Consider the following 25,382-nt stretch of genomic DNA (forward strand, 5'->3'; position numbering starts at 1 on the left):
CTCCCTTCCAACCCAGCCAGTTCTAGGATTCTGTGATTCTATGAATATAGGAGGTCTCCCCTGAGCCTCCTCTTCTCCAGCCTCAACACCCCCAGCTCCCTCAGCCCTTCCTCACAGCAATTCTGCTGGATCCCTTCACAGCCTCCTTGCTCTTCTCTGGACCTGCTCCAGCACCTCAAGCTCCTTCCTGAGGGGCTGAGGGGCCCAGAACTGGACACAGGACTCAAGCTGTGGCCTCCCCAGAGCTGAGCACAGGGGCAAAACAGTAAAATAAAAAGGGATTGGGATGGAAAGTGCAAATGATGGCCTGGAAGTGCTCAGGGGGGGTTGGGAGGAGGTGATTCAGGAGCCTTGGCTGCACATCTAGCACTGGGGGCATCCAAGGAGGGGGAAACAGCTGGAGAGGAAGAGACTCACTGAGGGGAAAAGGACCCATCATGGCTCCTGCCAGAGCTCCTACCTGGGGACATGAGGAGGGTCTGGGGGGAAGAAATTGTTCCTAATAATCCCCTGAGGTTGACTTTCCACCTGCAGAACAACCCAAAGTTCTTCATGGTGCCCGTGGGGGGGTTTTTTTTTTTCTGGAATTCCTGGAATTTTTCCTGGAATTCTTCACCTCCCCATCCCTTTGGAGAAATCCCTGTGGGTTGGGAACATCCCCGAGTGACCATTGGGGTTGTGCTCACTTTACAGCTGAGGATCCATCACCTCCTGGGTGCTGCTGGTCCAGACACCTCCGGGGACATCGCTCAGGTCCTAAAAGTGCCCCAGGATTCCAAAATGGTGCTGGGAAGAGACCTCATCCCCTGGGCAGGAATCGTGTTGGCTCTCTGCCTGCAGCACCTCGGCAGCACCATCGAGGTCCCTCTGGATTGTAAGTTGGGGTTTGCCCCCCAAAACCTGAGGTGGTGGGGAGGAAAGTGAGGCTGGGATGGTACAGGGGGTCTGCTGCTCCAGTCTGGAGTTTGGGGTTGGAGGGGGTTTGGGGTTTTTTTGGGGTTTTTTTGGGGTTTTTTTTGTTTGTTTCTATGGGTTTTTTTTGTTTGGGCTTTTTTGTTGTTGTTTTTTTGGGGGTTTTTTTGTTGTTTTTTGGTTTTGGTTTTTGTCTTGTTTTTGGTTTTTGGGGTTTTTGGGGTTTTTGGTATTTTGTTTTTTGGGGTTTTTTTGTTTGTTTTTTTGGGGTTTTTTTGTGGTTTTGGGTTTTTTTTGTTTTTTGTTTTGGGCTTTTTGATTTTTTTGTTTTTTGGTTTTGGGGTTTTTTGGGGGGTTTTTTGTTTGTCTTGTTTTTTCCTTTTGTTTTTGTTTTTTTTTTTGCTTTTGGGGATTTTCTTTTTTGTGTTTTGCTTTTTGGTCGTTTTGGTTCTTTGTTTCTTTGGTTTTTTTTTTTTTTGGCTTCTGTTTGGTTTTTAGGTTTTTTGGGTTTTTTGTTTTTTGGGGTTTTTGTGGGTATTTTTGTGGGTTTTGGGGGTTTTTTGTTTGTTTCTATGGGTTTTTTTGTTTGGGCTTTTTTGTTGTTTTTTGGGGGGTTTTTTATTGTTTTTTGGTTTGGGTTTTGGTTTTTGTCTTGTTTTTGGTTTTTGGGGTTTTTGGGGTTTTTGGTATTTTGTTTTTTGGGGTTTTTTTGTGGTTTGGTTTTTTGGGGGTTTTTTGTGGTTTTGGGGTTTTTTTGTTTTTTGTTTTTTTTTGTTTTTGTTTTGGGTTTTTGATTTTTGGGGGTTTTGGGGGTTTTTTTGGGGTTTTTTGTTTGTCTTCTTTTTGCTTTTGGGGTTTTTGTTTTGTGTTTTGCTTTTTGGTCGTTTTGGTTCTTTGTTTCTTTGCTTTTTGTTTGTTTTTGGCTTTTGTTTGGTTTTTAGGTTTTTTGGGGTTTTTTTGGGTTTTTTTGTGGGTTTTTTGTGGTTTTTTGTTTGTTTCTATGGGTTTTTTTGTTTGGGCTTTTTGTTTGTTTGTTTTTTGGGGGATTTTATTTGCTTGTTTGGGGCTTTTATTGGGTTTTTTGGGTAAGAAGAAAGCACATTCCTTTTTCCCAACCACAAGCCCTGCACCAAGTCCCCTCAAACCCCCTCTGATTGACTCCATCTCACCCCAAAACCGAGCCAAGGCCTCAAAGCCACCCCAGGACATGATCCAAGCTGCTGAGGAAATGGGGTCCTGGCAAGTCCTCATCCTGTTGGGTTCAGTGGGAAGATCCCAGGGGATCCCACAGGACATGGGGAGACTTTGGGATGCTCCTTTCTGAAGGCTTTGAGCTCGTTGCTTCTGGCAGATGCTGCCACCAGATGCCACCAGGTCCCCAAGGGCAGCAGGGACCCTGCAAGGTCCTGCAGAACAATGGGATTTTTAGTTTTATTTTTATTTTTTATAGGTTTTTGGTGAGTGATGAGAGTTCTGGTTTGTTCAGAGGAGCTGGGGGGAGCTGGGCTGCTTTGAGGGGGTTTGAGAGAGGGGTTTGTCCTGAGAGCTGCTCAGCCAAGAGAATTGCTTGGTGTCCCAGCTCCCTCCTGGAGCAGCACAGGGCTCAGCAAGTGCCTTAGGAGGACAGAAAAAAACCCCACAACAAACCCAAAAAACCCAAACCCAAACCAACCAAAAAAAAAAGGAAAAAAAAAGGAAAAAAAAAAAGGAAAAAGAAAAACTCTAACACAAAACCAAACAAAACCAGAAAAACCCAACGAGAAACCCACCAAAAATAAAAAAAAAAAAAAAGAAAGAAAAAAAAAGAAAATCCCCCCCCCAAAAATCAAAAAACCCAACAGCTTTAGGCTGGGGTTTAAATTGAGGTGAAATTGGGGTGATGCCTCAGCTGCTCCCTGACTCTGGGCAGCAAACTGGGAACTGTTTGAGTTGGGAAAAGGCAGAAGTGGGGGCAGAGCCTCAGGGGCTGAGGGTCGAGCCCTCCCTGACCCTGTGGTTTTTCCTTTCCCCAACCCTAACAAGTTTTATTTTGGCTTTGGATAAAATCCTGCCCGACCCTGTCCTGGGGAACAGATGATTTTGCTCTCTCCCTGTGTATCCAAACACTTTCTCAGAGTCTGAGCATCACCTACCAAGGCAGCTTGGGGTTTATCAGCCTCTGGTCCACGGGGATGGAAATGGGGTGAAGGGGGCTCAGCCATAGGAATGTTGTGAACTCCTCTGGGTGACCAGTGGGCTACTGGGCCACCAGTGCTGGCAGGTGAGTGGTTGGGGGATTCCTGTGCCTTCTTTCCCCAAACCCCTTGCAGCTGGCAGCCAGCAGGACCACTCAGCTTCTCCCCCAGAGGACAGTGAGTAGGTAGATCAGAGCATGCCTGACCTCTAAAATGATTTTCCTGCAGTATTTGGAAGCCCTGGTGTGGTTCCTCTTGGTGTATGTGATGTTTATGGGTTTGTTCTGCCACTAATCTTCTGTTTTCTTCTCGTTATGCTTGCACTTGGGGAATAACAGCAAATATTCAGAGTGAATGTAAGTGTTCCCCTTGCCTTCCATCTCTCTGTGTCCATCCCCTCTGTGTCTGGCAGAGCCTGAGGGCTCAGCACCCAGCTGGCTCCATCACCCACTCCAGCATCTTCTACCTGGGAGAGTCCCAGTTTCCTCAGGTGCTGGAGGGCTTTCAACCCCAAATCACACATCCAGGCTGAGATCCAGCAGGATCTGCTGGAGGAGAGCAGGGAAAAGCTTCCCTCTCTTTGCACAACCCTCTTGATGCCTTCTCATTTTCCTTGCAGTGCCTCAGCCCCCCACAATCACCAAGCAGTCCGTGAAGGACTACATCGTGGACCCCAGGGATAACATCTTCATTGAATGTGAAGCCAAAGGGAACCCTGTTCCCATGTAAGTGAGTCTTAGGAATGTAGAATCAGAAGTTTCAGGGCTGGAAGGGACCTTAAAGATCACCCAGGTCCAATCCCCCCCTGCCCTGGGCAGTGACACCTCCCAGCAGGTCAGGATGCTCAGAGCCCTGTAATAAAAACTCCAGGGATGGGGCTCCCACCTGGGCAGCCTGTGCCAAGGTCTCACCACTCTCATGGTGAAGAACTTCCTAATATTTAATCCAAATTTCCCCTCCTCTAGTTTGAAACCACCCCCCCTGTTCCTATCACTCCCTGGCACCCTCCAAAGTCCCTCCCCAGCTTTCCTGTAGCTCCTGCAGATCCTGGAAGGTCACAACGAGGTCTCCTTGGAGCCTTTTCCTCCTCTCCAGCCTGAATAATCCCAACCCTCTCAGTCTGGCCTCATAGGAGAGGTGCTCCAGCCCTCTGAGCATCCTTGTGGCCCTTCTCTGGACATGCTCCAGCATATCCATGTCTTTAATAAAAATAGGAATAATCTTCAGCCCTTGTGTCCCCCTGAAGCTCTGGAGGAGCTCGGAGCCCCTCGGTGGGGCTGTGCCGTGTCCCCCTGCAGTGAATCCTGGCACAGGTCAGGATCTGAAGGGATGAAGGTGGCCCTGTGGTTACCAAACCCACCTCTCCCCAACCTCAGATTTTCCTGGACACGGAATGGGAAGTTCTTCAACGTGGCCAAGGACCCCAAGGTGTCGATGCGGCGGCGGTCGGGGACCTTGGTCATCGATTTCCACAGCGGGGGGAGGCCGGAGGACTACGAGGGGGAGTACCAGTGCTTTGCCAGGAATGACTATGGCACAGCTCTCTCCAGCAAAATCCACCTCCAGGTGTCCAGTGAGTACCAGCAGTGGCCCAGAGCTGCCCTGGGAAGAGCAGGGACTGCATCCATCTGATGAGGTTTTGTACCGGAGGTGTGGAGAACATCCAGACCCAAACAGCTCAGCCCCCTGCAGCAGGTCGTTGGTGCCCAGCTGGAGGATGGAGCTGAAGGATACTGGGGTTGGGGCTGTGGTAAATGGGGAGGGACTGGGATGGGTTTCTGGGAGCCCTGTAGGTGTAGGAATGAAGTTTGCATTGAGGATGCTCCATTGAAACTGGGGCAGGTCCAGCAGGAGGGGATCTGCTGAACCACTGCTTCCCTTCCTCATGTCCTGTCTTTTTTCCCTTTTTCCTTTTCCCTTTTTCCTTTTCCCTCTTCCCTTCTCCCTTTCTCCTTCTCCCTTTCCCCTTCTCCCTTCTCCCTTTCCCCTTCTCCCTTTCCCCTTCTCCCTTTCCCCTTCTCCCTTTCCCCTTCTCCCTTTCCCCTTCTCCCTTTCCCCTTCTCCCTTTCCCCTTCTCCCTTTCCCCTTCTCCCTTTCCCCTTCTCCCTTTCCCCTTCTCCCTTTCCCCTTCTCCCTTTCCCCTTCTCCCTTTCCCCTTCTCCCTTTCCCCTTCTCCCTTTCTCCTTTCCCCTTTCTCCTTTCCCCTTTCTCCTTTCTCCTTTCTCCTTTCTCCTTTCTCCTTTCTCCTTTCTCCTTTCTCCTTTCTCCTTTCTCCTTTCTCCTTTCCCCTTTCCCCTTTCTCCTTTCCCCTTTCCCCTTTCCCCTTTCCCCTTTCCCCTTTCCCCTTTCCCTTTCCCCTTTCCCCTTTCCCCTTTCCCCTTTCCCCTTTCCCCTTTCCCCTTTCCCCTTTCCCCTTTCCCCTTTCCCCTTTCCCCTTTCCCCTTTCCCCTTCTCCCTTTCCCCTTTCCCCTTCTCCCTTCTCCCTTCTCCCTTCTCCCTTCTCCCTTCTCCCTTCTCCCTTCTCCCTTCTCCCTTCTCCCTTCTCCTCCCTTCTCCTCCCTTCTCCTCCCTTCTCCTCCCTTCTCCTCCCTTCTCCTCCCTTCTCCTCCCTTCTCCTCCCTTCTCCTCCCTTCTCCTCCCTTCTCCTCCCTTCTCCCTTCCTTTTTTCTTCCTTTCTGCAGAGTCTCCCCTGTGGCCCAAGGAGAAGGTGGATGTGATTGAGGTGGATGAAGGGGCTCCCCTCAGCCTGCAGTGCAACCCCCCCCCTGGCCTGCCCTCCCCTGTCATCTTCTGGATGAGCAGCTGTGAGTCAGGAGAAACCCCTTCCCCTCCCCACCTCCAGCCTCTGGGCAGCCTGTCCCTCACCTGAAGTGTTTATTAAATATTATAAAAAGAAAAAAAAAATTCTCCCAGCCTGGAGAAGAGATGGAGAAGTTGCAGGGAGACCTTAGAGCAGCTCCCAGCACCTGAAGAGGTCTAAAAGAAATCTGGGGACTTTTTTCACAAGGGGGTGTAGTGATAAGAGGAGGGGTGAGGGTCTTAAACTGGAAAGAGGGAGATTGAGATGAGATTTGAGGAAGAAATCCTTTGGGGTGAGGGTGCTGAGCCCCTGGTTGCCCCCAGAAGCTGTGGCTGCCCCATCCCTGGCAGTGTTGAAGGTTGGATGGGGCTTGGAGCACCCTGGGCTGGTGGGAGGTGTCAGGGGTGGCACTGGATGAGCTTTGAGGTCCCTTCCCACCCAAACTGATCTGGGATGCTGTGATCTCAAAACCATTCCATCCCATGTAGATCCTCACAGGTCTTAGTCTGGATCTTTCAGGCCCTGGGGGCTTGGAAATCCCAGTGGCATCCTTGGAACCAAGAGTGGGCACCTAGAGTCCATCTGGGAATTGTTATCCTGACTCCTTTCACCAGGAATGCAATAGGAATTGGTTCTTTCAAGGCCTTTCTCTGCTGGCCCTGAGGCAAAGAGCTAAATTATGAGGCTTGGAGCACCCTGGGCTGGTTGGAGGTGTCAGGGGTGGCACTGGATGAGCTTTAAATTCCCTCCTCCCAAACCAGGCTGGGATTCTGGGATTTTGTGCTTCCATGAATAACTCTGTTTAGGGTGATCACAGCTTTGGGGGGACTCCCAGGTGTGCTGGGTCTCTCTGAGCACCTCTTCTCCCATTGCAGCCATGGAGCCCATCCAGCAGGACAAAAGGGTGTCCCAGGGACAGAACGGGGACCTCTACTTCTCCAACGTCCTCCTGCAGGATGCTCAGACTGACTACAGCTGCAACGCACGCTTCCACTTCACCCACACCATCCAGCAGAAAAACCCCTACACCCTCAAGGTGAAAACCAGTAAGTGTCACCACAATCCCTCAGGAAAACTCTTCCCTGGCCTCTCTTGGGCAGCATTTTCCTCCCAGACACCTTGTTTCTGGCCTTGAGACCTCCCAGGGAAAAGAGTGGTTTCCTTTCTTTAGTTGAGGCTGGCCCAGGGATGAGTTTGGCTGAAGAGTGGGGATGCTCAGGGGGTAACCTGGCAGGGAGGGGGGGTTGGTTCCCCTCCAGCATCTCTGGGGTTTGGAGCTTCAGGTGTGGAGGGCTCTGCAGAGGTCCCTTGGGGCTGTGGCTGTGTGTCTGGGATACACTGGAAAGCTTGTGGACCTGGATAGGGCATTGCCTCCCATCTTTAGGGAGATGTCTCATGGCAAGTGAGTTTTCCTTAGTCTGGAACAGCTGTGGTTTGCTCCAGGATCAGGTTTCAGGGGGAGCCCCATGGGGGGGGGGGACTGAGCTTTGTGTGCAGCCTTTCCCTGCTGCCCAGGAGCTGCTTTTAGCTCCCTGGCTTTGGGAGGACACGTTGCCAGGAGGGGCTGAGCCTTTGGGCTCTGAGTGTGTCCACGTGGGACATGCTCAGGGTGGTCACAGACCTCAGGTTCACCCTGGTGAAAAGCATCATCCTGAGGGATGGGGAGGACACGAGTGGGGCTCTCCCCAGGGATCTGAAAAGCTTTTCCATGGCTGGGTCTGCCCCCCAGTTTCTCCAGAAGCAAAAAATGCTTGAAGGAAGGCAAATTCCTGATGCCAAAGCATCTGATGCCAGCTGGCAGAGGGCACATGGAGCTTTTGAGCTGATGCAGGAGCTGCAGAGCTTGGGCTCTTTTTGGAGGTGTGGGTGTGTGCAGGGCACCAGCACAACCAGTAACTGAGGGAGAAATGGAACTGGAAGATCTAAAAGCCCAAATCACCACCCAATCTCCCATTCCCAGTAAGGTCTGACTGGGAGGAAGGGGTAAAGTGTGTGGCTGTGGGTTGGGGAGCTGCTCTTGTCCAAAGCAGGCACAAGGCCCTCCTGAATCCCAGCATTAGGAGCTTAATTGGATCTCCCAGCAGCTTAAATCAGAAAAAATGCTATTAAAGCAACCTGCAAGTGATGGGAGAGGGGCCCTGGGGGGTTTTGCACTTTTCTTCTAACAGCTTCTCCTCTGTGCAAAGTGTGAGGAGGAGCAGCAAGATAAATCCTATAAATAAGGGAGGACTGTGTGGAGGTAATTCAACCTGCAGAGTATTTTTGTGTTTACAAACGTGGCCAAACCATGCCCAGGTTTATCTGGTAGGGAGGGACTGAGTCTTTAGTTAATGTGAGCTGGAGAAATCCTGGCACAGAAAGCTCTGGGGTTATTTGGATCTCCAAAGGCTCCAGCCTGACTTATTTAGCAGGCTATGGAAGAAATCCTGGCAGGTTCTGTGCAGACAGGTTCAGGGGGACCTCCTGCCACCCCCTCAGATGCCACCACAGCTCCCAGGCTGTGTGGAATTGGCTTCCACTGAAACTGGACCCACTCTTTGAGTTTTTCTTTGGAAACATCTGCTGTGTTATCAGCTGCAAATACCACCCCCTGGGCTCCCTGGAGGCCCTTAGAATTTAAAGAACTGAGGCTCTAATTCCTCGTTTTGTTATGATACAAAAAATCCATTACACGTCCAGCTCGTGTTTATCTCAAGCTCTTCAATCAGCAGCTTTGGCTGTCCTGGAAAAAACAAAGTTCACCAGCTGCTGGGAAATGATTGGGTGGGAATAATTGCCTGGTCCTGCAGAGCTTTTCTTTGGGGTACCCAGATTCAGAGCCCTCTTGGGCATCTGCTGAGCATCATCTCTGAACCCCCAGCACAAAGCCCCAGTGTGGGGCTGGTGAGGCTCAGGGCAACCTCCCATCTCCTGGTGGGCAGATGACAAGGCTGGTATTTTTGCCTGTAACCCAATCTACTTTGATTACCTTGTAATTAAAAGGGATTTTACAGCAGATTATGTTTTTAGAGCCTAATTATTATGATTGGTTTTTATTTGCTGAGCTTCCCCATGGCTTTCTGCATCGTTGTGCTCCTGCTGAGCTGGGGAAAACAGAGCAGGAATAGATTTATCTCTTAGGTGAGGGTTGTGGTAGTTGCATGATGGTTGGGTGAGATGGTCTTGAAGGTCTTTTCCAACCTTCATGATTCTGTGATAGTTAAGAAACAGCATGAAAAAGTGTTTTCTTCCTCAAGTTTGACCGATTCTGGTGTTTTCCAAAGACACGAACAGGTTTACACCAGAAAGCAAAACACTTCCAGGAAATGTTTATAATACAATTTTCACACATTTATTTGTCTTCTCACCTTGTTAGGAAGGAAACAATCCTCTTGTCCTCTCCTTTATGGCTGTTATGTTGTTTGTGCTGGAAGGCAGCTGTGCTCAGGGTGCTTTTGTGTCCCTGCTGTCTCCTCTCTGCATCGCTCTTGTCTTTTTTGCTCAGTTATTTTGTTTTCTGTCCCCTTGCCCTGCCTGTGTCCCCCCCAAACCCCCACCCCACCTGCTTCGTGGCCCTGGGAACGCTCACAGTCTTTTGTTTATTGCAGAGAAACCCCATAATGAAACATCTTTAGGATATCACACTGCCATGTACAGTGGTGAGTCAACGCTGCCTTCTGGAGACCTTCACCAGTTTAACCCCTTCTTGCCTAACCCCACTCACCCCCTGCCCTAACCCACGCTCACAGCACCCCCTGTACCCCCTGCCTGGGTTATCACCTCGGTTTAGGGCAAGGGGAAGTGATGGAAGAGCCAAACAGGGACAAAACCCTCTCGTGAGTTGGGGCAGTTTGGGTGGTTTGAGTTTTAAGTGAAGGCAGTGGACGTGCTCAGCCCCAGTGGGATTCGGGTGGGCAGGAGCTGACCCAGGTGGAAAAGTCCACCTAAAATCTTCCTGCCTAAAATATTCCTACCTAAAATAAATATTCCTACCTAAAATATTTCTTCCTTAAATATTAGGAAGAATTTTTTTCACTGTGAGGGTGACAGGGCACTGGCCTAGGGAGATGGTGGAGTCTTTTCTGGAGACATTCAGAGGGGTAGGTGACCCTGCTCTGGCAGGGGGGGTTGGACTTGATCCTCTGAGGTCCCTTCCAACTCAGGATCACAGAATGTTTAGGTTGGAAGAGCCCTCCAAGATCATCCAGTCCAACCTTTGAGCAACACCATCATCTAACTACTCCTTAAGGACCAGGTCCAGAGGCTTTTTAGGTGTCTCCAGGGATGGTGACTCCACCACAGGCTCCAAACTCCTCACTTTCCATGATCCTAGGAAAAGTCAGCCTGGCTGAGCAAGCCCAGCTTGCTTCCTGCCCACAGGAGTGGCTTGTCCTCAGCTCATGGTTTGAAGATGAGACCCTCTGCCCTTCTTCTGTCCCTCTGCAGCAAGAGCATCTCTTGGATTTATGGCTCAATGCATCGGGGAGAGGAAAGAAAAAAAGAACAACAAAAAAGAGGAGTATTTGGCTTTCTCCACAAGTGTTTTTTTTGTTTTTTTTAGCTTGTGGTGAGGCTGTAGATGTGTGGGCTGCTTTCAAGAGGCTCTTGCCCTTTGTCTGGGCAGGCAGATTACCCCTGGAGCTGCCCCAACCTCAGAAATGATGCTTCAGACACAGTGCTGCCCAGCGAGGAGATGGGGAGCATCAGGGAGGTGATGGGATGAGGAGGGTGAGATGAGATGGGGCTGGGTACAGGTGATGCTGAGAGCTCTGGCAGTCCCAGGAATGCAGATTCCTGGAATTCTGGGGGCAGGGATTGCTTTCTGCCCCTCTGACAAGCCCTGGGTGTGTGGCAGTGGGGTGGGCACAGCCCCAGTGATGCTCTGCAGAGAAATCCCCCTCAGCTTCCCAGCTGGAGTCACAGGGCAGGTTTTCTTCTTCCTTCTGGGGACTTTTGGGGACAAAGAGTATTTTTGCCAGCTTGGAGCAGAGAGAGTAGGAGGGGGGAAAGAGGAGGATGTGCCAGGCATTGGCACTGTGCTGGGTGGCCCTGTCCCAACTAAGGGAAACTGGGATGTTGGCATCTCCCTGGCAGGCAGCAGTGGGAGGTTTGGGGATGCTGGAGAGATCAGCAGAAGACCCAACCTCAGAGAAAGTGCTGGTGGCTGGGTGTAACCTGAGAAACCCTGGAAAAATGGCTGTGAAAGGGGATTGGTGGCAAAATTAAATCCCAGGGGAACTCCATGGACCTCATCACTCCTTGAGGAGAGGTGAGCAGGAGATGTTTCCCCTGCAGGCACAGGGAAGCAAAGGGAAAACCTGGTGTCAGCTCTGCTGGCAATGTCTCTGGCACATAAATGATGTTTGGATTTCAAAGAGAGCACCAGGCACACCCCATGTTGTCAGCCCTTGGGAGAAGAAGTCACCAGGGTGGCCGTGGGCTTCTTGATCTGCTGGGGGATTTATGCTCAGGGAGAAGGGATGCTCAGGAGTCAGCAGGTTAGGAAAATAATGAAGTCTGATCTGCACAGGAAAATGAGATCTGATCTGCACAGCCTCCCAGGTTTCTGTTCACAGCCTCCCAGGTTTCTGTTCACAGCCTCCCAGGTTTCTGAACTGCCTGGGCTGGGCACTGCAGGAGCTTTTTGGACTGAACCCCCCCTGGAACATTCTGTGGGTCCAGTGGATTCAATCCCCCACTCACATCCCTCTTCAAAATCTGCTCCAACCCATCAACTTCTTCATACTTAAAGAATTGGTGAAAAAATTCTTACTTTCTGCCTTTTTTTTTGCTAATCTTCTGTTTCTCCCTGGAACAATTTGTCCAGCTGGAAATCCCATCTGTCCTCTGGGAATCTTAGGGATGAGGTGTGGGATGAGGCTGTCCCAAGTATTTTAGGGCTTTGGGAGACTTGGGGCTTTTGGAACTTGTCCTTTGGGGTGCTGGTCCCTATGGGATGAGCTCAGAACCAGCTGGCAAAGGGCTCAGCAGAGCTTGCAGGGGTGTGGGGTGGGATGGGGATGTGCAGCAAACCAGTCAAGGGCTGCTGGTCTGTACTGGATGTGCCTGACCTCACTTTGGGGACGTGGGTCCTGCTGGCACAGATGTGGGACACAAGCACTCAGGGTAATGACAGGACTGAGCCCTTCTCCTCCAGCTCATAGGGGTTGCAGTGATTCCCTGGCTGAAAAACTTCATTTTCTAGGCAAAATGTCTGCAGTTCTAAGGAAATAAATATCTACAAGGACTCATTGACTGCTTTATGAGCAGAAGTTGCTCGCTTTAAAAAAAAAAAAAAAAAAGAAATTCTGTTTTGTTCTAGTTTTTAATTTTATTTTTATTTATTTTGGCAATCCCCTGAGATGTTTTCAAGCTGGTTGGCTCTGCAGGAGGCCAACAGATGGGATGTGTCTGGCTGTGCCTATTCCTGTTATCACCTCAAAGTAGAGATGCAAACTGATGTCCAAGGTTGAGACTGGGTCAGGGCTGTGGGGAGGGGGCACTGAGCTGCTCTGGGGTGAGAAGGGGCTGGGGTGTCCTGTTCAGAACTGAACGGGTCCAGTTCCAGAGAGGTGGGGACAACACTCCCAGTTTATTGGAAGCAGAAATAGCCATGGGATTTATTTTCCCAGCTCTGTTCCATCCAAACAGATGAGTTGCTGTTTGTCTGACAGCTTCAGAGCAGGAGTGGTACCTTTGCCTCAGAGAATTTCTGTCTCCTTCCTGTTCTAAATACCAAAATATTTATTAGCAGTGCTGTACTAAGGCCTCAAATCTTATCAGCTGCTCAGTGGTGGTGTTGGGTTCATTAAACAAGTGGCTAGGATATTAATGTATTGCCCTGAGTTTTAATTTTCATCGTTAATATTTGCCTCTTAAAATGGGGCTTGCAGTGCTGCTTGTCTCCTGGTTATACCTTGGGTGAAGTGCAGAGCCTGTTCAAACAGGCTGCAGACTGGTGGCTAATAAAAGCCAATATTGACTTAGAAAATAATATCCCACTCTCCTAATCCCATGAGAAGAAAGGAGCTCAGGAACCTGGCTGGAGCTCTGTTGCTAAATGCTGATGTAAATCCAGCTGCAGAGCCCACCCCCCCCCCCCCCTCATGGGCTGGCTGCTGCTTTTAACCAAAAAACCAACAAAAAAAGGTCCTTTTTGCAAGCAAAGAGTGTTGTGTGCCTGCCTGGTCCTGCAGGATAAGGTGATGATTTGCCTGCCCTGGTTATCCCTTAACCAAATAATTAACTAACTGGCTGAGGAGGAGGCTCCAGAGCCATTTCCAGGGCAGGGTTTAACTCCAAGGCTTGGGATGCTTTCCCTGGGAGCCTGGTCCCTAGGACAGGATGACAGGAACTCCCAGATCAGTCCCTGCCCTCTCTCCCCTCCTTTTTCCCTGCTCTTTTTCCCTACAGGAGCTTCTGGGGAGGATTCCCAAACAAATGTGGCATCCCCAAAAGCCCCAGACACACCAAGGTGCCTCCTGCTCACTGAGCAGCCAAAGCTTTTGGGGCAGGAGGAGAGGGTTTGCTCTGCACCCCAAGATCCCTCTCTGGCCCCATGGATTGCTGGGGTATTTGTAGTGACTCTGTGCCAGCCCTGGCCATTCTGTCCCCTTTCCTAATTTCATAACCTCTGTCTCTGCTACTGCTGCTTTCAAACCCATCTCACCCTGGTTTGTCCTCACTGAGCTAGATCTAGCTTAATAATTCCACTCATTAATGGAGTTGATTCCATTAATTAGTTTTACTCCCTCCAAAGAGACCTTGGTTGTGTGTAGACAGTTGTCTTGTGTCTTCCCCTGGTTTTCTTTTGTTTAAACTTTCCTGTCCAGGCCTGAAATTGGGCATTTTGGTTGCTAAGTTGTTCCTTTCCAAAGGGATTTGTCCTTCCAGCTCCCAGGAGGGGTGGGAAAGCTCCTTGGTGCTGGCAGAGCCTTGGGCAGCACCAGCATCCTCTGCAGTTTAGAAATCTCAGCAGCTCAGTGGTCCAGGCAATCCCTTCCTGTCCCATTTGTTCTTCCTGTCCTTCATTCCACAATCTCTCCCTCAGGATTTCCAGACCTCATCTGATTTCACCTCATTTCTTTGTGCCAGAGGTGGGGTGGGCAGGAAAGGGGCTGCTGTGGGGCTTTTCCCCCTGCAGCTCAGCTCCCTCTGCCCATCCTCTCCTGCTTCTTTACCTCCTCCCCTCCCAAGCATCCTCACTCTAATTTTGACTTTAAAAATTACCTCGGGGCCCTTCTCTATTCCCAGGTACATTTCTGGGGGAGTTCTGTAGGTTCCCAGGTTTAGCATCCCCCCACCCCAGAACCCACCATTTAATTCTGGCCCTTGGTTGCTGCAGCCAAGGAGAGTTTAAAAGCACTTTGTTTTGTTTGTTTTGTTTTTTTTTTTCTTTCTTTCTTCTCTCCTGCTGATTTCAGCCCGAGGGATCACGGAAACAACTCCCAGCTTCATGTATCCCTACGGAACCTCCAGCAGTCAGATGGTGCTCAGAGGGGTGGATCTCCTGCTGGAATGCATTGCTTCAGGAGTGTATGTACAGCTTCTGGGCTGGGGGGGGATGGGAGAAGGGGTTTCCCAGCAGGATAAGCTGGGATCAAGGTGCTGCATCACCAGGGGAAATAATCCCTGGCTAGGAAAAGGGGGCAGAGAGTCAGAAATCATCAAATCATTTGGGTTGGAAAAGATCATCAAGTCCAACCCTTCCCCCAGCACTGCCAAGGCCACCCCCACCCCATGTCCCACATCTCCAGGGCTCTGAAACCCCTCCAGGGATGATGGGAACTCGACCCTGGGCCTGACAAGGGATCATTCTTTTCTTTCTCTCTGCCATTAACCATGTTCTCATAACCTGCTTGAAGGATAAAAGCCTGGAGGGAACAGGAGAGCTGAGTTTTTGCAGCACTTAACTCTTGAAGTTGTGGTGTTTACCCCTGAGATCCTGGTCCTGGGCTCTCCCAAGGACGGGCTGGCAGGAACTGTTCAGTCTGCAGCACTGTGACACATGGGTGTCTTCAGGGTCTTGCTGTCCAAGGATAATTCCCCTTCAATTTATCTTTATACTTGGTTGGATAATCTCCTGGGTACTCCTCACCACATTGTTTGGGGTTCATCCCCAAGCACAAGGCGTGTGATGGACCCTGCCCCTGATCCCCTGGTGATGCTCAGGATCCTGGTTTAGGGGCTGTGGTAGGAATGAGGGTGGCCCAGCAGTTGGATCAATCCTTCTCCTTGGGTGGGAGTGATTCCAGGTGCAGGATTAGCAGCTCTTTTCTTCGCAGTTACCTTCTTTCCTTGTGAAAAACACCCCAACCATTAATCTCCTCCCTTCTCCTTAGACCAGCACCAGACATCATGTGGTACAAGAAAGGAGGAGAGCTGCCAGCAGGGAAAACCAAGCTGGAAAACTTTAACAAGGCCCTTCGGATCTCCAATGTCTCTGAGGAAGACTCTGGGGAGTATTTCTGCTTGGCATCCAACAAGATGGGCAGCATCCGGCACACGATCTCGGTGAGAGTGAAGGGTACGTCACCTTTACCTGCCACCTCTTTGACTTCACACCCAGAAACTGAGGATGGGAAACTTGGGAAGGGATGAGGAAGCTTGGGAAGGGATGAGGAAGTTTGGGAAGGGATGAGGAAGCTTGGGAAAGGATGGGAAGCTTGGGAAGGGATGGGAAGCTTGGGAAGGGATGGGAAGGTTTTGCTCTCATTTGTTGAAGGAGGGAGCAGGGGGGTTTCTGGAGGAGCATTCTCTGTGCTGTGTCCAACCACACTTCTGGTCCAGGCTGACCTCAGATGTGACCTCAGGGGGTGTAAATCAGCAGAGCCCCACTAAGAGAAGTAGTTGCAGTTTGATGTGGCCCGAAGAGGGGATGAAAGGATTCTCCATCCTCACTGCACCCCCACTGGGAAGGCCACTGGGGAGGAGGGTGGGGATGGTTTTCACCATGGCCTCACTCAGCAGCCTGGATTTGGGAGGCTGAGGCATTGCTGGTGTTTGTAACTGGTGCACTGATGTGTTTTCAAGCTGCTCCATACTGGTTGGATGAACCCCAGAACCTGATCCTGGCCCCTGGTGAGGATGGCAGGCTGGTGTGTCGAGCCAACGGGAACCCCAAACCTGCCATACAGTGGTTGGTGAATGGAGAGCCCATTGAAGGTGAGCAGAGAAACAACGTGTGCCTCCTGTACACAAAAAAAAACCAGCCAGGGATGATGTGATGGTGAGAGCTGGAGCTGCTCCCCTGGTGCCAGGCACCCCATGGAACGGGGGGAGGTGGGATCTGGCAGCACATCAGCTGTCTGCTCGTCTGAGATGAGTTGAACTGAGATGAGCTGAACTGTCCCTTTGGGGCTTTGAGCAGCCTCATTGGGATGGGAGGTGTCCCTGTCTATGGCAGGGAGGTTGGAGTAGCTGATCTCTTCCAACAACCATGTCTTTGAGGCTTTGAGCAGCCTTGCCTGGATGAGAGGTGTCCCATGGCAGGGAGGTTGGAGTAGCTGATCTCCCAGCTCCCTTTCAACCTAAGCCATCCCATGATTTGTAGGTTGGGGGGGGTCAGGTACCATCCTCTGGTTTTCTCTGGGCTGGGACAGAAAGATGTGGAGCTATGCTGAGGATCTCGTGGATTTTAACCTGAAATCTCACTTATTGAGCACTTTCTTTTTGAAGCTTCTCCCCCCAACCCCAGCCGGGAGGTGGCTGGAGACACCATCGTGTTCCGGGACACCCAGATTGGGAGCAGTGCTGTGTATCAGTGCAATGCCTCCAACGAGCATGGCTACCTCCTTGCCAATGCCTTTGTCAGTGTCCTGGGTAGGTATTTGTGGGAGTCAACCCCCCAATTCTCCTTTTCCCTGCAAAAATCCCCTCTTTGCTCTCCTCTTCATTGGTTGCTCCTCTGCACCTGGGCTTCAGAGCAGAATTCCATCACCACGGACCTGGAAGGGCTGAGCAGGTCCTGTTGGCACCAAGGGGATGGTAGGGGATGTGGTGAGGTTAGGAAGGGGAGAGGAGAAGGAATGGAGAAGCTTTTCTGGGTCTTGAAAGGGCCAAGAGGGAAGAGGGAAAACAGGAGAAGGGAATGGGGATGGAAAGACTGGAAAAGGGAACAGTAGTCTGGAAATGGGTTTCTTTTTTTTCTCCATGGCTGATCTGTGATTCTATAACTCTCCCTGGGGCTGGTTGCTGGTTCCAGATGTTCCTCCCCGGATCCTGGCTCCCCGCAATCAGCTCATCAAGGTGATCCAAAACAACAGAACCCGACTGGACTGCCCCTTCTTCGGCTCCCCCATCCCCACCCTGAGATGGTAAGAGCTGCAGCACCTCCCCTGCCAGTCCGGAGGGGTGAGGAGGGGAGGTTTCCCCCCCTTTTTTCTTCCCTGACAAAAGCACTTTGTGGTGTTGTGAGGTTTAAGAACGGCCAAGGGAACACACTGGATGGAGGGAACTACAAAGCCCACGAGAACGGGAGCCTGGAGATGGCCATGGCTCGGAAAGAGGACCAGGGAATCTACACTTGTGTTGCCACCAACATCCTGGGGAAAGCAGAGGCTCAGGTTCGCCTGGAGGTCAAAGGTAGGGACAGCCAAGGGCTGAAGGGTCTCTTGGGTCTTTAGAAATTTGGAGCAGAAATGAGGTTATGTTAATGGAGAATCAGTTATGAGCTCCCCCAGTCTGTCAGCTGGACAGGATTCATGGAATTTGGGGCTGGAATCTAGAGAGAGGCAGAGATGTACTTGGAGTGTTGCAAAACCCCAAGTCTGTGGATAAACTCCAGCTGTAGAAGGGCTTGGTGTGGCTGTTGAGATGCCATAAACATTGCAAAAAAGGGATACAAAGCGTCCATCAGAATCAACTGATGGCAATAAACCATTTCCTGAATCAGGTTTCCACCAGGGCTTTTCCTGCTCAGCAAAACCAATGGCTGAGTCAGAGGAGCAGGTATTATTTAAAGGGTCAGCAGGAATTCATGGCTTGTTAAATTCATTTCTTTGCAAGCATTTGGACCAGGGACAGCCAGCTCAACCAACACTGCATGCACACCCTTGCATCCAGTCACACTTTTCCAAGTCACACTTTTCCATGAGCTCCTGAGCCAAGACCCAGCAGTTTGGACCAAACTAATCCTTTTTTTCTGACCTTTTACAGACCCAACCAGGATTGTCAGAGGCCCAGAAGATCAGGTGGTGAAGAGGGGCTCCATGCCTCGCCTCCACTGCCGGGTGAAGCACGACCCAACGCTGAAAGTCACCGTCACCTGGCTGAAGGATGAAGCCCCCCTGTACCTTGGGAACAGGTCTGGCTGGCTGGGACAACCTCCTGGGGTTCTCTCCCAGGGCTGTTGGACATTTTTCAGAGGATTTCAGGGGTTAACAGGGCAGCATTTGCTGTTCTTGAGGCTTTTAATGTTCCTGGTGTCTTCCAGCTCCTGGCTGTTCAGATTGGTTTAGCAGGAAATCAAGGTTTGGGTTATAGGTTTTATGTACAGGTGTTTAGGACATCTTGATAAAAGGGGTGGGTTATTAGCAAGCTACCTCAAAGTGAATGTTTATCTGCTGTGAGCAGTGCAGCTGTAATTTCCTTTCCCAAGCTGGCTCCCTGCTCCTGAACTGGGATCTCACCAGGGGCCAGTCCAAGGTCTGAGTGTTTTCCCAAAAGTGGGATTATTCCAGATACATCCCAGAGCACAGATACCTCAGGAAATGAGGTTTCCAAGAATAACTCAAGCTGATAAAATCTCCAGCCCAGGGATGTATTCCTCTTCTCTTTGGGCTTTTCTATGTATTTTATCAGAGAACAGTGAGACTGCAACCCCTCTGCCTGATGTGCTTAGGGGCACAGCTGGCTAATTATCATTTTCATCCCCTCCAGGATGAAGAAAGAAGATGATGGGCTGACAATATATGGTGTGGCTGAAAAGGACCAAGGGGATTACACCTGTGTGGCCAGCACAGAGCTGGACAAGGACTCAGCTAAAGCATTCCTCACCGTGCTGGGTAAAGCTCTCCTCCCAACCCACTGATCCAGAGCTCAGGGCTTTTATTTTTAATACAACAGACTGACTTCAAGGTCAGTCTGAGATGGGGATCAGTGATCACAGACCTGTCCTCTGGAGTGGAGATGCTCAGGGAGGTGTTGGCAGAGGAGGGGACTTGGCAAGGACACATCTCAGCCTCTGACAATGGCCTTGAATTTGAGTGGAAGGAAACTTACAGTGGAGACCCAAAATAAAACTGACCCAGGAGTTATTACATGCAGCTAAAAATACCCAAACGTGGATGTTGAAGCTCTGTGAGGACAGTCCTGGATTTGCCAGGGGATTTAACAGCATTTCAGGCTGCTGAGCAACCCTGGGGGTCCCTCTTCAATATGGGGAAGGACAAACCTAAACCCTTTCCCTACATCGTGGGGAATTCTACTCATGGAACACAAGTTGATCACTCCCTGCTCTTGGTAACCTCAGATCTTGCCCGTGTCCTGCATTCCCTGGCAGTGTCCCTGGCAGTCAGAGAGCAGAATGAATCCCATATCCCATATCCCATATCCTATATCCCACATCCCACATCCCATATCCTATATCCCTAATAATTCACCTGAGCTTATTTCCCTTCCTTTTCCCCTGCTTAACCCCATAGCAAGCTGCCCCTTTGCCCTGTCCTGGGAGCAGGATTAGAGGTGTGCAGGGTGCTCAGGATGCAGCTCCTCAGGTCCCCAGGCAGGGTTGGATCCTTCTTGGATTCTGGAACTGGAGATTTCCAGGTGCTCCTTTGGCCACCCAACCTTAATGACCAAACTAACCCTGTTAACAACCAATGTCTTACCTTGCAGCTGTCCCTGCTAACCGTTTGAGAGACTTACCCAAAGGTAATCACCACTAATTCATTTGGTTTGGTTTATTTTCTTTAATGGATTTGGTTTTGCCAATAACACCAGCAGAAAATCCGGGTGTAGCAGGTGAATGAGCTGGGAGCTGATGCTTCCAAGTCCTGTCCGTGTTGTCCTTGAAAACCCTTGAAAAAAGTTCCTGTGCCACATCATTTCATGGCCCACAGTGCCAGGTTTTGAGTGCAAGAAGCACCTCACCCATCCCTGGAAATGGTGAGCCCTGATGGGAGGAAAAAAAAAAAAAATCACTTTGAATGCCTTGACCTTTACCTGGAAAGAAGTTCTCACTCTTACTGTTACTCCATGAGTTGGTTTTGTGGGCTGTGACCCAGAAACCAGAATTGTGCCAGGGCATTTCTAACAAGTCTGTATTTTCATTCAGGCTTTGTGTCTATTTATTTGAATTTTTTTTTTTTTTTTTTTGGACAGCTGTGTGTAGTTTCTTGTCAGGACTCCCTTGCTGAGCCCCCTTTCCACCACCAGATCCCATCAGTTGCACAGGGAGCAGGCAGGGTTTCAAGGCAGGGCACTACTATATACATTTATATTTAAAATGTATTTTGAATACACTTTTTTATTATTTTTTTTTAATTTTTTTTAAATCTCTTTCAAACACATCTTGGGGGACCTGCACTGGTTCACCAGGAGCCGCAGGACACGCATCGTGCCACGGATGCACGTGTCCTCAGAGTGCCCTGGATTGAGCCAGCCAGGGCTTCCCCTTTTGGGAGAAGGGATGAGAACTGGGGCTCCCAGTTCCTGGGACAATCCCAGCCCAATTTGTCTCCTTCTTGGGCCAACAGAACGACCCGACCGGCCCCGTGACTTGGAGCTGTCAGACCTGGCTGAGAGGAGCGTGCGGCTGACGTGGATCCCTGGAGATGACAATAACAGCCCCATCACAGGTCAGCCCCATCCCTCTGCTTTCCTTCCTCAGGGTTGGGAGGGTGTAGTGAGACAGGACCAGGTGCCCTGAGTTATTGATGAGTGGGTGTGGGTTCACCTGTGTCTGGCCTCCCTCCTGAGCATGTGCAGGAGCAGGGGGCCAATAAGAGAGCAGCTGACACCCACGGAGAGGGCTCTCACTCTTCAGTGAGGATGGAGAAGCCCATAGCTCGAGGAGCCCCAGGAGCAGGCAAGAAGGAGTAGATCCCGAGGCCTCAGGAACAGCCCTAGGACATCGTCCAGGAATGGGCTAAACCCCGAGGCCTCAGGATCAGCCCTAGGAGCAAGAAGGGCTCCTCCCGCTACAGGAGGGGGTGAATTTCCCTTGGGAGCTGAGCACATCCCCATCACCCCCTCCTCACCACCTTCCCCTCCCCAGACTACATCGTGCAGTTCGAGGAGGATCGCTTCCAACCTGGGACGTGGCACAACCACTCCAGGTACCCCGGCAGTGTCAACTCAGCCATCCTCAGCCTCTCTCCTTATGTCAACTACCAGTTTCGAGTGATTGCAGTGAACGACGTGGGCAGCAGCTTGCCCAGCCTGCCCTCTGAACGATACCAGACCAACGGGGCACGTGAGTACCCTCCTCCTGCTCCCTTTTTGCTGCTGGGACTTCGGGATGTTGCTATCCAGCCACCACCTCCCGTGGATGTTCTTCCCTCCTGGTGTGTGATCACAGCTCCTGAGAGCTCCCTAAGTGAGGGAATGAGCTGGTCCAGGCATGTCCTAGGGAGTAACTTGATTTAGGACATCCTCAAACCCAGGAGTGATGTCCTACAGAGCAGCAAAACCCCAATGGAAGGGATTTCTCTTCACCAGGAGAATCTGGTGAAGGGAAACCTGGGGTCACCTTAAAGAGAAGCATTTTAAAGAAAGCCTTTCGTCCTTTCTGACCACAGGAAGTTCCAAAGTCTCTTGGAAAGACTTTGCCACCAGCAAAAGGCATTTTGTTCCAAAATTGCTAATTCAGTGTCTGCTGCTGGAGCTGGCCAGGAGCCCAGATCGATGCAGGACTGAAGTGAGCTCCAGCTCCTGAAGCTTCTTGGCTCTTCAGTTTGTGTGCCCAGTGCTTTTTACCTTGTAGAATACTTGGGAAAACTCCTGAGGAATTCACAAGCAGGTGGATTTCTTCATTGAACCATTGCAGAGAGGGTTCTGCAATAGCTGCTGGCATCTAGTGTTGGCTTTTTGACATTGCTCTTCTTGTTTCAGGTTTCTGAAGTGTCAGGCTCAGCTCCTGGGCTTGCTGCACAATGGTTGTCTTTCAGAGATTTAGGACATTTGGGGGAGAAAAAAAAAAAAAAAAAAAAGAGGCTCCTAAATAAATGGCCTGGTTTTCAAGGGTGCTGAGAGTCTCATGTTCCATTAACCTGACTGAGAAGTTCTGGAAAAATCAGGCCATTAACTTCTGTCTTGGAAGTATTTTTGGCTTGCTCAGTGAAGGGGTTTTAACCCCTCAGATGGTCGTTTTTCAGCATTATAAACCCCATTTTCATGTTTTGTTTTTCTTTTCTTTTTATTTTCTTGCGTTTATTTTGTTTTGTTTTATGTTTGCAACGTGAATTTCAGGTCCTGAAATTAACCCAACTGGGGTTCAAGGTGCAGGGACCCAAAAAAACAACATGGAGATAACCTGGACGGTGAGTTCTTTGATGCTTGATGGGCACCCAGCATCTTACCAGTAGGGTCCCAAATGCCAAGGTCTGGAGATCTTGGAGCCTCCAACTTTGTGATCATAAAGGAAATAAAAAGCAGAGGATTCTGCTACAAGAGAGGCCATGTTTAGTGCCTAAAAAAAGGTTTAAAAAATAAAAAAAGGTTTAAAAATAATTTACAAGGAAGTCAAGGAACAGATGCTGGGTCATGGGTTAAGGAGGATGCTGAGTCTGATTCCTTTATAGGGCTGAGGGACCAGCTCTGGCTTTTCCTCCTGGACCAGCAGGTGTCATCCCCTGATAAGCCAGGATCTGCAAGGAGGTTGGGAATTGCAGTGTGGGCTGGAATATAAGGATCTTGGTCCTGCCTTGGGTCTGGAGGGCGAGGACTGGGGATGTCTCCCCCTTTGTTCCTAAAATATTTGGCCTTTGAGATTGGCTGCTGAAGCACGAAATAAACCCCAGGTGCTGAGCAGAGCTTCGTAGAGCTCCAGAGCAGAGAATTACAGCTCCTTTTCCTCTTTTTCTTTCTGTTTTGCTCCATTCAAGCCTCTGAATGCAACTCAAGCTTACGGCCCCAACCTCAGGTACATCGTGAGATGGAGGCGAAGGGACCCCCGGGGGAGTTGGTACAATGAGACAGTGAAAGTCCCCAGACACGTGGTGTGGAACACCCCCATCTACGTCCCCTACGAGATCAAAGTGCAGGCAGAGAATGACTTTGGTCGAGCACCAGAGCCTGACACCTACATTGGCTATTCCGGGGAAGATTGTGAGTATTTCCTCAGCCTAAATGGTCCAGAAGGGCAAGGATCCCACCCAAGGTCAGTGGGTTGGCACCTCTGCCCTGGGATGTGTTGATAGCACTGCTGGATTGGGCACAAAAATCCAGTTCCATGCACTGAGAAAAAAAAAAAAAAAGGAAGAGTTTGGGCCATTCCATTCTGCTCTGGGCTCTGCCTGCAGCCACCAGGTCCCTAAGGCTCTGTGACCACTGTGAAGACACTTGGGTTTCACTTCAGATGAGCTCTGGCTCTATCCCAATAATAATAATAATAGGAAATAATAACAGGAATATTAATAATAACAGGGAATTTTTTGGCCCCTGTGGAGCACTGAGTTCCACTCAGATGAGGGGTGTTACAAATGGCCAAAAGGACCTTGGTTGATCCTGGGCTGGATTCTTGTGTCTCTCTGAGAAGACCCCAGCTTGGGCTCCTCTTTGCAACACACTTTGCTCAGCTGATCTTGAAACATCCTCCTGGATGTGTATTTCCTTCCCTTAACTCTTGTCACCTTCTTTCTGAGCTACTGGGGTCACCTTCTGCACCTGTAACATCAAATCTCTGAGCTATGATTCTCCTTCCCTTCTCAGGATAATGTGGTTTGCTGCCAACAGCTTCATTTTTCATTTCTGTGAGTTCCTCTGCACTACCAGGATGGCTTTTATTATTTTATTTTTTTTTTTTAGTTTCAGTGGAAAACTTGTGCAATAATAATTTGGAGTTTGGGGAGGGTGGGAATGAGCCTGCACAAGTGTGCTTTACATGGAGGGAAATCAGGGGGACCAATGCTCCCCTGTCACATCCCAGCCACAAATGGGTTCTTGCCTGTATCCTGAGGGGTGGGACAAGGTAAAAATAACCCCAAACCAAACAAAAAAAGCCCAGTCCCTGCCCCATCCTGTCTGAATTACTTCACAAATACCTGCAGATTTCTGCTATGAAGAGGAGGTTTAAAACCAAACTGGATCACCAGCAGGTTCTGGCCAGGTTGAGATGAGGAGATGTGGAACCAGGAGGTGGGTGGTGCCCAGGCAGGTGCAGGGGGATGTGCTGGGTGTGCTGGCAGCAGGGGCTGTGCCACCCAGACCCCTTCCTCCCTGCCCAGCTCAGCTCCCAACAGCCTGCAGGGACCCTGCAGGGTCATTATTATTCTCATGGTGGCTGGTTGACTGAGGTATAGGGTTGGTTTTGGGGGTTTTTTTGTCCCCTTTCCTATGGGAATAATGCTTGATAAACAACTTTTTAAGGATGCACATGGCAGGGAGCAGGGGAGGGGGATGGAGGTAAGTGATGCTTTGCTCTCTGCTTGGGGTCTGCTCCTCCAAAGGAGGGAGCTGAGAGGTGGCTGTCCCTCCTGTTTTCTGTCACCCAGGTTGGAAATTCTCAGGGAGGATTTAAAGAGGGAGAAAAGGAGAGGATTTATGCCCCTGACAGCACTGCTGGCAGTGCCCGGGGTGCAGCTGCTCCCCAGGTTTGCAGTGATGAGAAACCCAGGGCAAGAGGGGGGCAGGAGGGGTGTCTGTGTGTCCATCTGTCCAACCCCCAGGGTACCCCCAGGTGCCTGATGTACACTCTGCTTTATATCCCTGCCTGCTCAGATCCCAAGGCTGCTCCTACGGATGTTGGGATCAGAATTATAAACAGCACTGCCATAGCTCTGACCTGGACCCGGGTGCACCTGGACACCATCCAGGGACAGCTCAAGGAGTACAGAGTGAGCAAAGCCAAATCTCTTCGGGGCTGACTAATAACACACCTAACCTCCTCACTAGCCCAGGTGGCCCCGGGGATGACAGAAAAGTCACCTCTGGCCAGCAGGACCCTTGTCCCACCCTTGGGTGCAGACCACGGAGGGGCTGAGCTCTCAGCTCTGGAGCAGCACCAGAAAGGAAAGGTTTCTGGTTTGCTCTTGGTGGTGCCCAAATGGGGCTGGGAAAAGCTCCCGTGGGTGCTGGGCTGGCATCACCCTCTGCCTGGCTGCAGGATTTGGGGTGCTGGGACAAAGTGAGCAGAGCTGTGCACCCAGAGAAGGACTTGGGGTGCTGCTGCCCATGCTGAGATGTTTCTCCTGGTTCTAGAGCTGCCCAGAACCATGGGCTGGCTCTGGGGACAGTGACCTCAACTAGGGACAACCAAGCCTGGGTTTTGTGTCATCCCCAAAGTGCCCACATCATCTTTTACTGAACACCAACCCCTGCAAAGCCTCCTAAACCCATCGGTTCCTACTAACTGGCAA

At 50.5% G+C, this 25,382-nt stretch overlaps 1 protein-coding gene across 9 annotated transcripts in view; it reads left to right on the plus strand.

The window, feature by feature from the left end:
* Positions 1-780: 780 nt before the first annotated feature.
* Positions 781-25,382, plus strand: part of NFASC (neurofascin) — a 53,237-nt gene continuing 28,635 nt past the window's right edge. For 4 of the 9 annotated variants that reach the window (XM_008499476.2, XM_008499479.2, XM_008499480.2 and 1 more), the window contains exons 1-19: positions 781-874; positions 3,425-3,442; positions 3,706-3,811; positions 4,463-4,659; positions 5,768-5,890; positions 6,762-6,932; positions 14,289-14,400; positions 15,207-15,391; positions 15,898-16,029; positions 16,543-16,686; positions 17,069-17,180; positions 17,282-17,448; positions 18,022-18,169; positions 18,745-18,869; positions 19,702-19,737; positions 20,562-20,663; positions 21,083-21,280; positions 22,276-22,346; positions 22,911-23,133. In XM_008499476.2, the coding sequence (XP_008497698.1) occupies positions 781-874; positions 3,425-3,442; positions 3,706-3,811; positions 4,463-4,659; positions 5,768-5,890; positions 6,762-6,932; positions 14,289-14,400; positions 15,207-15,391; positions 15,898-16,029; positions 16,543-16,686; positions 17,069-17,180; positions 17,282-17,448; positions 18,022-18,169; positions 18,745-18,869; positions 19,702-19,737; positions 20,562-20,663; positions 21,083-21,280; positions 22,276-22,346; positions 22,911-23,133 (2,464 nt within the window). Of the gene's footprint in view, positions 875-3,424; positions 3,443-3,705; positions 3,812-4,462; positions 4,660-5,767; positions 5,891-6,761; positions 6,933-9,473; positions 9,525-14,288; positions 14,401-15,206; positions 15,392-15,897; positions 16,030-16,542; positions 16,687-17,068; positions 17,181-17,281; positions 17,449-18,021; positions 18,170-18,744; positions 18,870-19,701; positions 19,738-20,561; positions 20,664-21,082; positions 21,281-22,275; positions 22,347-22,910; positions 23,134-24,744; positions 24,861-25,382 lie in introns of those variants that run through there. The other 5 variants (XM_008499477.2, XM_008499478.2, XM_008499475.2 and 2 more) reach the window with 4 other exon arrangements.

This window comes from Calypte anna, chromosome 26, assembly GCF_003957555.1.
Source record: "Calypte anna isolate BGI_N300 chromosome 26, bCalAnn1_v1.p, whole genome shotgun sequence".
Taxonomy (NCBI): Eukaryota; Metazoa; Chordata; class Aves; order Apodiformes; family Trochilidae; genus Calypte; species Calypte anna.